At 47.1% G+C, this 14,309-nt stretch overlaps 3 protein-coding genes across 3 annotated transcripts; 2 read left to right on the top strand and 1 right to left on the bottom strand.

The window, feature by feature from the left end:
• Positions 1–124: 124 nt before the first annotated feature.
• On the bottom strand, positions 125–3,178 carry EYB26_008300 (uncharacterized protein; the record flags this gene model as incomplete). Its single annotated transcript, XM_054267555.1, has 2 exons — positions 125–483; positions 535–3,178. 2 exons carry the CDS (start codon positions 3,176–3,178, stop codon positions 125–127), a joined length of 3,003 nt encoding a protein of 1,000 aa, XP_054123530.1.
• Positions 3,179–4,797: 1,619 nt separating this feature from the next.
• Positions 4,798–6,898, top strand: EYB26_008299 (uncharacterized protein; the record flags this gene model as incomplete). The annotated part of the gene is made up of 5 exons (XM_054267554.1): positions 4,798–4,846; positions 4,908–5,104; positions 5,166–5,650; positions 5,706–6,157; positions 6,216–6,898. The coding sequence occupies 5 exons, from the start codon at positions 4,798–4,800 to the stop codon at positions 6,896–6,898; spliced, it is 1,866 nt and encodes a 621-aa protein (XP_054123529.1).
• A 5,072-nt stretch (positions 6,899–11,970) lies between these two features.
• On the top strand, positions 11,971–14,139 carry EYB26_008298 (uncharacterized protein; the record flags this gene model as incomplete). The annotated part of the gene is made up of 1 exon (XM_054267553.1): positions 11,971–14,139. The coding sequence occupies one exon, from the start codon at positions 11,971–11,973 to the stop codon at positions 14,137–14,139; it is 2,169 nt and encodes a 722-aa protein (XP_054123528.1).
• Between the last annotated feature and the right edge of the window lie 170 nt (positions 14,140–14,309).

Raw genomic sequence — 14,309 nt, 5'->3', positions numbered from 1 at the left:
ACTCAACCCGATACTCCGCGACAATGTTCCTTTTGTCATTCTTGTGATGATTCTCACATGACTCTTCTATAACGCCGAATAATAAATGCTTTTTGTACGTATTTCTGTTTGCCTCCACTCATAATTAGAGCCTCATTCGGCGAGTCGACTTTGCTTTAGTCGGCCTTTTGCCTTTGGTATCAACGGGTTTGCTTCTCTTCAGTTTCTGCTCTCTCCACCATTTCACAATCACGCCCTTGGCCCATAGTAAACGGTCACGCGCGCAGGCGACAGCGGCACATTGCTCGGCAATCTCTTTGGCAAGCACGAGACGCCGTGCGTTTTCCTCGGCGGTGATCCGTCGCCATGCTTTCTGAATGACAATAGCTGCGCGAATGCGTTTGGTTGACGACAGAAGTCGAGAGCATAGAAAAGTAAGGGCTCCGAGCACGAAATCTCGATCAAATATGCGAGATGCAGAAGTCGATCTAGCAACAAGAGATGCTATTCGAAATTAGTATTGCGATTTCAAATCGGGGAATTCTTCTGACTTACCAAATTGGGGACTACAGCCCAAGGATTGCAGGCGTGATTGCCACCCCTGCTGGGCTCCAGGCCGTTTCTCCAAAGACTCCACACTCTTAAAAAGATAGGTTTCATACTCCTCAATGATGCTTTCGAATATCCTCCCATCCGCAAAGCTAGTTGTGAGGTTGTCCAACCGTAGTCCTTTGAGCTGCGCGAGAATCGATGCCCATTTGATGAGCAAGTCCTCATGTGACACAAGTTCAAGGTCGTACAATCTGTCCACATGGCAACTTTGATGGTCTTGGCCAAAAACAAGCTTCTTTTGAAGACGCACGATTTCACTCCTTACATCATTCCAGTCCAGCATCCCCGCCAAGCCCCATTTTCCAACCAGTACCCATAGCAAGGCCATGGTATTTTCTCGGTATCCGTCTACTATGTGCTCTGCATGGATGTCCTTCACCATTGCGTCGATACCAGTGACCCCTTTTAGGGCATCAAGTGCTATCTGAACATTGAAAATCTTTGCCGCCCTGCTGACACAGGGAACCTTCAGCTTTTGTGAAAGCGGCCATTCTGTGGTGTCGTCTCCTAATAGTGATGTGTCGTCATTGAAAGTTGTCGTGTCGGAGATTTCCTTGCCAGTGTGAGATTGTGAAGGCTTTGGGTATAGCAGTATCTCGACGAGCCTCGTCAGAAGAATTCCATCACGCAAATCTACGGCTAGATTCCGAATGTGGAAGTCGTAATCCTGCAACTGATGTTGCTTGTAGAGAAGACTGCAGTTCAGATGATTGATTTGTCGGTTAATGTCTCCCATTGAAGGAAGCAATAGATTAGCCAATGCTTGTAATGCAGCTGAAGAGGACTTGTATGGAGAGTTGTCAGTAAACAAACGCCGCGGCAATGAGTTGCCTGAATCCAAGCGAGCCTTATCGAGAAGTATTATAATCATAACACTCCGGAGGATGGTACGTTGGTACGGCCCTCTGACGACATCCTCTTGAGTATCTCCATGGTCTTGTTTATCCATATTTCGAATAAGAAAGATTTCCAAGAAGGTCTCTATCCCACGTTTCAAAGCCTTGTGCTGCTTTCCTGACAGGTTTGATGGCCCGTTGCTTGTTCGGGCTGGCTGATAAGTAATTTTTCGTCCGACTACAGTCTCTGCTGCCGCCTTCAGCGCATCTAAGTCGTACGTTTCCGACCAAAAATCCAAGAATGACCTTTTCATGCCCAGATCATCGGGGAGACGGCTGCCCCGGCGTAATATATCCTTAGATGGTGCCAAAGAACCATAGAGTATCGAGGCTTGCAACCGTCTATACAATAAAAGAAACGCATCACTTTGGTACATGTGAAGAAGCTCAAGTCGAAGTGCCTCCGGATCCTGTGTCTGCAGCTTTCCCCCAACGGAGTCGAAAAGGCCGTTCACTAGCTGGGTTATAATAACTTCTTGGTGCGAGAGCCAGTCATCTTCGTACATGGCTGGATTCGAAATGTCATTGTTGAGCACCGGGTACTGTTGATCGATGCTGATAGGGCGAACCTTGGGGAGTGAGAGCTGGGGAGGTGGAATTGAACGGGCTTCTGCCACGAGTGATTCTTTCGAGCGGTGTGACTGAAGAATAGAACGATCCTTAACACCAGTGCGTTTGATGTCTGCTTTCTTAGGCAAAGAAGCTCTCACATCCTTCGATTTAGTCTCTGCCAACAAGGTCATTGAAGACTTTTGGCCAATAGGCTTGACAACTGGTTCTTTAGATTGTCTCGGTTTGATCACGTTTGCTTTACTATTATATAAAGCCTTCGATGCTGCCTTCAACGGTTCTCTTGATGTTGTGTCGGATCGGGAAAGTGGTTCGTTGGCTCTGATTCCCTTATTCTTATCCATAAAGTGGCCAGGCGGAATGTTTTCCTTTCCACCATTCTTTCCCATAACATCCTTGACCATAGTAGACTGTTGACTAACTTTTCTGCTGGGTTGTAGGGGCGTCCGTCTGGATTTCTCCATTGTAGACTTTCTTGATTGTTTCTTCGCCGCAATGCGTGCTTCCAAGCTGTAAAGCGGAGTGGTCTCGTCTACCGCGTTGCTTGCATCCATCGATTTGACTGGGCTGAAAAGACTCATGAAAACCGTTGGCATAGTCGTGTCTTCCGTCGGAATGTAAACTGTACGGCGGCGAACATCTTTCTTCAAGATATCATTTTCAGAGGGCTTTAGGCTCACGCGTGTCCTTTCTTCTGGTTGTAGCCTTTCTCCTAGCACGCTGCTATCTCTAACTCTTTGAGGCTGCAAAGGACCATCATTGTGCACGCCGGTCGAACTGATGCGCGGTCGTTGGAAGCGTTGGGCTGGTTGAGCGAGAATCGAAGAACTCCTCTCCTGCGGCTTCCGCTTCAAACCAGCCTGTCTCGTTGATGTCGTGGTACTGCCAGTTGTGTTCACTTTGCTATCTTCTTGAATCCTGAAAGATGTCGTTTTTCGTACTCGTCGCGGCTTCGCGTTGGTCAGTGAGGTAGCTCGCAGCTGCGGCGGAAACTTGATTGCAGCTGTATATTCAAGGGTATCCAGTGTATCATCCCCCCAGGCGTTGGTCAAACTGTCATACTGACCGTTGCGAGAGCTGGACTTGGATCCTGGGCAGGGGCTCTCTAGATAGTCGTTCATTGTTGTTGATTGGTGGTGTCCATCCGGTTACTTGTTTAGATGTGGTATCGTCAAAGTTGTCAGCCGTCGTTTCTCAGTATGATAACATTAGGTAGCAGTAGAGCTTGTTGTTGTGATAACAAATGGCGGAGTGTATAATTGTAGGCCTATGTCGACTGCTCTTGCCTGCGAATATTGAATAAAGTGCTCGATCAACGTGTAAAGAGTTGTTAGAAGCTAAATCATTAGTGTTGGTTATTTGATAAGCAATCTTGATAAGTCAAAAGTAAGTATGGCTTCATCCGTAGTCTCGGAGAGTCGAAATATCTTGAGGAATGCTTGTTTGGGGCTCGCACCAATCGGGGCGTTGTTGACGTGGTTGCCCCCGCAACACGCTTAGCACGATCATCCGGCAGGAGCTCCCCGCGCGCCTTCTCGTTTGGGTCTAAATCTGCATGACATCGGAGACCTTCTTTCTCTTCGATTAATTTTGTTCCTCCTCATTAACGGCTTCTTCATTAAGCCACGCATTTCATCTCTTCGTCGTGATGGAATCTTTAACTATACTAAGCAGACCAGCCCATGAAGAGTTGATAGGCCCCGTGGCGCGCAACGATGAAACAAATAGCCGCCGCCCACTAACTAATCCGTTGAACTGCCTCGTTACGTACTCCCTGCATGAAAGTTGAATCAAACAAAAACCCAACGGAAATCGCATTCAAATCTCTTGTTGGCTCTATTGCTACTGAATAACAAGTCTGCGAGCAGAGTCCACGCAAGGGTCATAAGATCCATTGAGCATGGTAAAATTAGATGATCTCAAATCGGATAGGGGTGAGGCAAGGTGTGACTTGACTATACATGGCAGATCCTTCGAAAATGCTCGGGATATTGTGTCAGTGCCACGGACAAACAGCGCATGTGGATGATAGTTAACTGGCTTAAGTTATCCTACTTTAATTACGATATCCACTTGAGTTGTTGGCCAAACCTCCTACAAATACAGGCAATACGCACTTGATACACAATACAGCTGGAAAGAGGCGCACAAGATCCGCGCACGTGGCCAATTTCGGTACGATACCGTATCGTACTGAGAGGACTACGTATAAAGTCAACGAGATGGCCTCTCTCATGATGTAATGACCCTTGCGCCTCAACCGCAACTTTCATTTTGAGTATTTACAGCCACTGAAAACATTACTTCTTCTTGAATCTCTTACAAATACAGAGTACGTACCACAGTCTTCGTGGGACTTTGGTGGTTTTAAGATCCATCCTTTCGCAATAAACGACAGGCCGCGCCGTTACGACTAAAAGGATCCAATTAGGCCTATTCCAGCTAGACAGGCAGGCACTGCAAGCCCCGGCTCCAGATCTCCCTCCCCTTAAACTAAATTATTGAAGGTTACATCCAGGCACTGCCACTACAACCGCGTGTTCGATTCAAAATCCGGTGCATATTCAACAGAAATAGGCTGGAGGACGCTTGATATTTTTGTTGTTAATTTCTTTCTTTCTTGCACCCTTTGTTCCCCAAATACAGGTCAGACGAACTCCGCCGGGGCTTCTTAAGTACATGCCTGCCGCCGGTCTGTGGATGGTATCGACAACGTGAGTTCCGCCGATGTCCACGGACCATGGAATCCCTGGTCTATGAGGATTCGCCATTGGCAGACTATCTTGAAGGTAGAGCTCGAGTTGTTCCCATGGATTCAAAAACACTATTAACACAGTTTAATGTTTACAGGTGAAGGCGAACGTGACCAAGACTGGACGTCACTACAAGTCGAGACCAACGGAGAGACACACTCACAGAACTTCGCGCCGAAAGGGATACCGACAATACAAACTCGCGTCCGAGACACCTTTGCCACAGCGAACGACAAGAATTACTCACAAGAACCGAGAACCGGAGTGTTTGGCCGGATACATCACACATGCTCTGTATGTCATAAACCCCATTTCTGAAGGAAGGAGTTGGGCAACAGCGGGCTAATTCCAGTAGTCGGCAGTCAGTTCACGGATCGGAAAGCGAGATAATGAGAGGTTCCTGGAACAATTCGGCTACGTAATAGTCGCATCGCATTTGCTGGACGAATATAATGCCGCATCGCACACAACCGCGGCAAAAGATGCGCAACCGAATATACCAGGTCATGACACAATATCGTTCTCTACCACCGTCGGTCTTACTGGAGCTGTCGTCACCATAGTAACGTCGTTTTCAATAGTCGGGTTAATTCACTGGAGTCGGTCACGAACAAGCGCAGGATTCAATCCACGAAGAATAGTGATACTGCTCGTCGTATTACCCCTGGTTGGGGCAGTTTTCTATGCGTTTGCTAGACGGCAGTGGTTGAGGTTTGTCAGACAACAAGCGGTTCAGGGGGCTTCCAACTTTATCAATGGAGCTCAAAGATTCGACTCGCTAGTTTCCTCGTCGGTGTTATTTATACAAGAGGTGGAACTTGTATCTCGAGGATACAGAATGTATACCTCTCTTCTCTGTCTTTGGAAGTCCAACGCATCTAACGTCTTTATGCAGAAGCACGCCTTTACCCCCAGTTAGTCGATTGGAAGAAACGACCCAAGTTCGACGGTGCTTGCGATTGCGCCGCGCTGTCTCCGAGGGTCTATCTCTTGTACTTGATCGATACATTCAAGCACAACATACCATCGGACTTCTTACAGACCCTTCGAACCTTGAAAAATACTACGACATCTACGAAATATCCATGGCAGAGCTTGCTGAAGCTCGTTCCGCATCTTTGGAAACCACAGGTGAGGACCAGTACTCGCTCAAGTGGCTCCGAATATTGTTTAGCCGATTGTATACTATGAGACAGAGCATTTTGTGCTGTCTTTTGGCGTTGAAGGCAGAAGGAAGCGGTAGCGATATTCCACCCTGGACTTGTGCGGTTGAAGAAATGCGGAATCTAGCAGCAGTAACGCATGAAGCCGCAAACAAGATTGCAAATATTTTGAATGAAAAAGACAGTAAGATTGATATCTTCATTTGCAAATATCTTTGTGATCAGGCTCTAACTTCATCCAGAACCTACCCCGCCTCTCTCACCCATTCCGTCCGCATCCACTGGTCGTGATACCCTTCGTGCTCAGGCAAGACGCTTGAATTCCCTCTCACAAGGTATCCGGGCTCTTCATGCCAAGATGCACTTGATGCGCGAAGAATCAGACGAAGGCTCGACGCAGGACGCAAGCGAGCAGGACGTCGGGGCGTCTTTGATGGCACAGTACGAATCCATCGGTGCCGACATTCGAGGTCTTTTACAAGAATGGGAAGCGGGCAAGATGGCTCTAGTCAGTTCCTTGGAACACCCAAATGGACTTCCCTCGTCGTCGTCATACGATCGCTTTTCGCGATCATCGTCCAATGACCTCAAACTACCACTATCACCAACCAGTAGCCTAGGCGGCGTTACAGCAGTAGACGGAAGTCCGACTGCAGCACTCATGGCTCTAAACGGCGAAATAGCAGAGAACGTCGCCGATGCCGAAGCAGAGGAAATATTTGAAGCGATCGTCATGCCGTCATCCCGAAAACGACAATCTCTAACCCGAGAAGAGCGAATTGCTCGTGTCAAAGAAGACAGAGCCCGACAGGCGGCCGCTCGCGAGAGAGCCGATGCAAGCACGAATATGCTTCGAGAACTGGAGACAGTCATCAAACATCGACCGACGCTGAAAAACAAACCCCAACGAATAACCAGTATATAACCACCACCATTATCGACCTCAATATTTTGCCTTATATTCCATTTTCAGCCGGCGTACAGTATAATATTTTCTATATATACGTATCTTCATTGCACCTATCTACTTTTCTATTGTACATAATTTGATCCAGAGTCGGCGTTCGGATGTACCATCAGGGAGCGATGTATTTGCAATCTTTCATCATCTTTTCTTTGTCCATGCATGTATATTATACAATCGCTATATAATTTCTATTGGTTGAATCAAGGACGATATACTTGATATAAAGTTGATAGATATCCAAGATCACAAGTCAATGGAAAAGGCAAACAATCTTACTGACTATTGATGGTGAATGTGCTCTGCTTGCTGGCGTTTTAGGGTTACGATCCATCTAGGTTCGGTGGATGACGTCGTCTTACACTTTGGACCTTGGTGTTTTCAAATCCCTGAACGTATAACTACAAGGGGCATCATTATTGACACCCATATAACTACGTACTAGGTACCGAGTACCTTGGCGAAGCGAAAGGCCAATAGGGTTTCGAGCTTGAGCACCATGCTCTGAGCGCCGCAGGACAATCTCACGAACCATCACATGCATCTAACAATATGTGTACCTAGGTCAACCTCCTGAAATAATGAATCGCCAATGTTGAAAATCGAGCCTATATGGAACGTATACGATGATCCCAACGATATCATCGCATATTTACATCATGGAACCGTCGTTCGAACGATAGATACTCTGGTCCCTCAGCCCTAACATGTTCGCGTCAGCTGTGTAGCTGAAGGAACTACGTAAGTGGACCCCTCCATCATCAGAAAAGGTTCACCATGTTCACCAGTGTTCACCAACCTGTCGTAAACGCTGGCCAGTTAGAAGGTATTAAGTTAGATTTACAAGTGCCAAATAGAAACATCTAATTAGTTTGATTCGCGTATCGAAAGTGTCACCTGAACAGACAGACCTTGAGTGGTTGATTTCTCGCCTATCGTTTGATAGTAGCGTGAAGTTTGTTGTTGCTTGAGTCAGTATTTGATAGTCATAGTAAGTGATGGAGATGTACTATGTAGTATGAGACGATTACCGTTGCCAGTGAGGAACTTTTTTTTGAGTTCTAACTATGTCAAAGTTCAATGTACGTACGTAGTACTATGCATTGGTTAGGGTTAGGTGTGCATGGACTTGCCCAACATAGTAAGGCTTGACTCCATCCTTCCACGGAGCTTCTACGGCCGGCCGTATTTATTTCGGACGGCTGTACTACGAGTACGTATGCTAGTGAAGGAGAAACACGCGTTAAGCAGCTAAAAACCAGCGAATAACTATCAGAGTAGGCACTGATTACTTCGCTTACCCCTACCGTCTACGAATGGAGGATAAAAACCCCTCACAGACACCGTACTCCGTCGTCATGTATTCATTAATACGCCAGCGAGTCAAGTCTTGCTCGCCCGAGACTAATTTCCACGCCGCTGGTAATACATACATACCACTAGTGCAGTGAGTGCACAAGTAACTTGCACCATGCACGTCGCCCAAGACGGATATCCTCTTGGATTTTGAGAGTCCGTAAGTCGTCAATTGATATCAAGATGTCCTCGGGATTCTGATCGCGTGGTACATACATATCTGGTACGTATCGTGGGATGACTCTATGAGAATCAACCTTTTGAATTCTTCCCACTGTGGCACATGTGCCCTTGGACCCTTGGTGCCCACAGTCTTCGAGAATCGTACCATAGTATGGGTTAGCGATCAACCAAACTTGGCTTTTACTTGGCTGTCCGTGCAAACTGTGGCTTCAACTGGACTGTTGAAGTTCGGTTGGTGTGCCGACGGAGACAATACTCTGAGCACTGTTACAGAGTACAGAACCGTGGTTACTACTAGCTACTACTACGTAGTACGTAGTACATAACTTAGTCGTTCGCAGGTCCTTGTAATAAATTATTAATAATAATAAGTATGTGCGTATACGGTCAGTGCGTAGCCGTACCACGTCAAAGCAACTTAGTTACAAGCTTAATTTCCCCTAAGTTGCAAGCTTAATTTCCCTAACGTTTCCCGTGTTGTGTTGATGTTGCCCTCGGTCAACACATGAATTTCAGGGACAGTGGATGGTCCATCCTTTGACCGCTTTTTCTGTTCACGCTGCGGACGCCATAGACATCCATCCTACTTTGTATTTCAACACACATTCTATTATGACTCTGTACTCTGTACATTCATCCCAAACATCAAATCATCCAAATGCTCCCCCGCTTTTCGAAAACTGCGCTTGTACTGCCACGGTCCTGCCAAACAGCAAAGCTTGGAACTCGACTTGGTACGTGCATTCGTCAACTTCACGCTACCGCCTAGAAAACCCTAGTGGAAACCAATCCCCGTCGCGACATGCAATGATTGGTCTATTCAATGCATAACATGACTGATCGGCTGCTGGAATCTGCAGGGCTACTCCTGTTTAGTATTAGCTGCTTTACAACTTCAAAATGTGTGTTTACTGTTCAGTTGTATTTAGTATTGGCCGACTCTGTGGTAGTTTAGTGACCTTAGTCTGCATGGGTGTAGTGTATGCAGGCGTGGTGCATGGTTTCCTAGAAGGGCAAGGAGCATAGCTGTTGCTTGACTCACTGAACAGCGGGTTTTCTCCGAGGTAGGGACTAGTTAAATGTTGGAGCTTGATGTGTTGTTCCCTACATGCATGTTAGTCTCAGCTATCGTAGCTGTGCTTTTCTTCTGGAAATGCTCCTCGGTGAAGGAAGAATTATTTCATTTGAGTCACAGAACGAGCTTGTATATCGATCGGCCTTGGAAGTGGTCGCTGCAAGAGACTGGTTGTCTCACGATACGGCGTCATAGAAGAGCGGTGAAACTGCCTAGGTACTGATGTTACTGTTTCTCCCTGTACCCGTGCCCTAATTCGACCCAAGGTTCGCAGACTACTACTACGAGTAGAGATGTGAACCTGTTAGCCGTCCATTTCTCCTCTGTCTGGTCCCTATCAATCAATTGGAGAATGAGATATCTAATCGAACCATACTATGCATGTTTCGATGCAACGATCATATCGGGGATCTACTTCGGAGTATATTCTGCCACAATCCTTGTATGGATTGGATCATGCAACATCGCGTCTCGTGATGTCATGTTATCAGTAGTAAGAATTTCAAATCGTAAATCATGAATATCTTCCTATTGCCCAAATAATATAAATACATTTTAATGCTCAAGGATGAGTCGCATGTTTCACATGATTTATGTACCAATTTACTTGTAAAGTGGAAGGCAGCTTCAGCTGGATGCATTCGACGAACCACGAGGAAAATCCTAGCCAGTCAATCGGCTCTACCTCTTCGTCCTGGTTTGTGGCATGTTATCATCGTCGTCTCAGATTATAAACAGAACAATGGAATCTGATCAGGTCATTTGTGCTGATTGCTTACTGCTGACTCGTGACGTTATTTGTTAAGCGCCACACCAAAGCCCATCTACGTACTGTGTATGTCGCAAAGAGTAAAACTAACGAGCAGTGGCTGTGACTTGAGCATCGGTGAATCCTTTTCCAGCAGCTGAAAAACCATGCTGAATAATTGGATGAGGTAACTAAGTTAACTAAACCACCGGGAAATGACCAAAATTACAGGTGTTGGTAACCCGGTCGTAAGGAAGACGCGATTACATAAGATACTTTTCCTCAATCCGCCAATCGTAGAGATGGACGGCCCTCCCTCACGCTCTGCCTTCAGCCTTTGCGACTGGTAATATTTCCGGCCTGTGACAGGGTTACTCTGACGGAGTATGGTCATCCGCATGTCCCAGTCATGATTGCATCTGCATGTATCACGTGACGCGATGCCTGTTTGCAGGATCTAAGAAATACCTGTGTATCGTCAGAGACAGGAACAAGGCCACTGGATGGAGTCAATCAAACTGAAATTTCTGCCGATTGTTGAGCCAACAAAAAGCAAGTTAGAAACCCATATTCGCATGCTCCGTAGGGTGAAAAAAGAAAAAAAGTGGACAAAAGACTGGCTTCTGACAAACGAGAAAAAAGCCTCATAGGAAGAGAAAACCAGCAAGTCAGGATGGGTCACGGTACGAAATTCTGAGTTGGCTGAGCGTCTCCATTTTTTGAAAATTTGAACACTCTTGTTCGTTTTCTCATTGTCAACTCGGCACGCAGCCTCGTACCGGGTTGTATGGTAAATTGTAACTTATGACACGGGAGGTAAAGAGCGAATGAAACATCCGAGGCGGTCTCTTTTAGAAGCAGTGCAATTGGTGGGACTCTCCGAGGGTCGTCCTGAAAGAGACAAGCGTCTGGTCAGAAACAGGACTAGCCGCATTGAGAGCACGAGGCGGCATAGTGGTGGCACAGTTGAGCGTAACAAACAGCCCGCAAAAAATTGGTAAGAAAAATTCTTCCTAGTATGAGTCCTCCGTAAAGTTACGATGGGCAAACTACCAACTAGGCAGTGCCGCGGCGCTAAGCACTGGCACTAGCAATACCGTATGTATAGTTCCCGTAATAATACATGCAGGGTGTGCAATGTGCATCAACTTGCCCCAACTCGTCTTTACCAGCCGTACGTACTCCGTACCACTCTCTCACTCACTCACTCACTCACTTCCGCCTCTCTCCATCTCAAATCCTAGTTTCTATTACTTTTTCTTTTCCAACGACCCAAACCCACCTTCTCCCTCTCATTCTACCTGCTCGCCGGCTGCTTGGATCTCTGCGCTCTGGACGTCGCTGCGTATCCTTCGACTACCACCGCGTATTGGGAACTTGTCTGCCTCCAATTGTCATCTCCCCTCTCTGTGACATTCAGCAGTCCAACCAACCCTTCGCAAACCTCCTTCAAGATGTTGCCTTTCATATTATGACAATCTGCGTCCTGCTTGGGACATCCTTAAACCCAAAGTCAACTTTTCCAGAATCTTTGTCGGTTCGCTCTGGCGATTATTACGAATTCGCCGTTAGAAAGCCTACATCTACCTATACCGATATTCATACACACGCCCATACTTCGACTCTCAACATACTACACATCTGAAAAGTTACTTGACTTCTACGCACATAATGACACACCATCAACGCCGTGATCGCCAAATACCAAAACTACAGACCATCTTGAAGATGGTCTTCTCTTCAGATCAGCCCTCGATCTCTGCAGGGCAAGAGGTTGAGGTAGTGGACGACTGCGATGAGCCTCCCGACCAAAACCGTTCACACAATCTCCCTAATAATGACCAAATATACATCAAATCCCACCCGATACCCGAAAAGAAGGAATCATTGCTTACACGAGCATTGAAGAGTCCCGAGCTTGGTCCAGTTGACCGTATCCGAAAAGCTTCTTACCCTACGAGCAACGCTAGCGGTCACTCTACTGCTGAATTGACTAGCGATGGCGATCTCACCAGCCCTACCTACTCGAATACCTCCAGCCCACCCCACATATCAACACTTCAACTTGCTCCCGTCCTGGAGCCAAGGATATCTTCACCACCTTCGGATCCTCGAGAATCGAAAATCGAGGCGGACCTCGGGCGCAAGCGTTGTATCAGCTTTGCCTGTACAGCTCAGCAACCACAACGACCAAAGGAATCTGAAAAGAAACAAAAGACGCCCGAAGATAGTGACGCAGCTGACCCACCACAGCGCAAGTCGAGATTGACTTTTGTTTGTCCTTCACGACAAAGTGAGACTAGACCCACGACCAAGAGATCTCCACCTTACACCTCTCGTGCAACTCGGTCACCTCCGCCAACCTCGCGCCGCCCTTCTGCCGAATTGAAACAAGTCGATGCTGCTCCAGCTCGTGTCGCAGAGCCGGCACCTGTGAAAAAGCCTGGAAGCATTCACATGACTGGTCTAGGTGATTTCAAACCTTCGGAAGAAACTCGCTTCCATGAATTTGCAAGTTCTCCTGACGAGGTCGACGGATGGATGGTACAATCTACTGAACATCAGGGGAAAATTACTTTGGCCGATTGCATGGAGAAAGAAATGGCTATCAGAAAATTAGGAGAAGAAGCCGAGGCTGAAGCTATTGCTGAAGAAGAGGAAGAGAATGAAATGGAAAATGAAGATGACGAAGATGACACCGTAAACCCGGATGACGAGGAGGACGACACAGTGCACGACTTTTCTTCTGACGACGGCAACGAATCAGATAATGAGGCTGGCTTCGCCGACTCGGACGATGAGAGTGATGGCGATTCCGAATACGAATTCTGGGCACCCTCAACAACTACCGCAGCGACAAGTGCTGACAATCTCGATATCGTGCGTCTAGCTGCTGACCGTCGCAATTCTAATATATCGATCGACTCTTTGAAACACGAATACAGCCGACCTCCATCATCAATGGCAGGGTCCAGGAAGAGTCGCCGCCCGATCAACATCCCTCGAGCCCAGACTCCAGACTTGCCGGATAGCACTGATTTCGTGTGTGGAACACTTGATGAGGACCGTCCACTAGAGGCGGCATACATATCATGCATTGAAGAACGACGTCGCAAAAAACACATTCCTGTCCCCCAGGACATTGACCCTAGCTTTCCGACCACGGACCCTGAGGACAATGACGATGACATAGAAGAGAACGAGGACCAAGACGAGGATGGCGATGTGGCGGCTGCTGCTCGTATAGAAGAGGATCTTTTACGCGGCAGATCCAAGGGAACATTGAAAAAGACATCACGAACGTCTCCTCGACGTGTTCATTCTCCGGCTCCACGTGCACATGGACATGTTTCGCCTAAGCGCATGAAATCCCCTGCTCCTAAAGCTCGACATGCGCTAGCTGCTGGGCTGCCTACAATTGCCATTCCAGTACCCAGGACAGGCGTCAACATTACCGGTCCCGTGCAGCGTCCTCATTACACCCGAACGAAGTCGCTACCTCGCACTCCGAACCCATTCTTCAAAGGCTTAGAAGAATCGAGGCTGTCCGGTCAACACGTATCTCCAGGAACCTCTGTTGACGGACCAGTCTCCCGCAGTCGGGAGCTGCATACGCGCGGACCTATTGATATCATTCAAGGGCTGGAGCGCAAACGACAGAAACGAAAAGAAAAATTCTGGCGCCAGCATTGCCGCAAAGCCGCTGCCAAAGAACAGTCGGAACGACGTGCAGCGCGCGGCAAAGGCGCAGAACGCATGAAAGAGCTCGGTCTTGAAGTGGCCGAGCGATTTAAAGCATACGGCGTTGGCCAAGATACCCAATTGATGCTGTCTGTTTGATTGACAACAATTGTCTCTGATTTATACTTTTTTTTTACTTTTGATGTACATACTAACATCCTATTTTCTCTTATTCTTTTACATAAATTCTCAGAGCATGATGTTAGTTGATAATACAGCGCCAAGGACGGTTGATTGATATGAAATTAAATTATTCACTTATTTCTTTA

This window comes from Talaromyces marneffei, chromosome 6, assembly GCF_009556855.1.
Source record: "Talaromyces marneffei chromosome 6, complete sequence".
Lineage (NCBI taxonomy): Eukaryota > Fungi > Ascomycota > Eurotiomycetes > Eurotiales > Trichocomaceae > Talaromyces > Talaromyces marneffei.
This window is presented reverse-complemented; position numbering and strand designations above follow the sequence as displayed.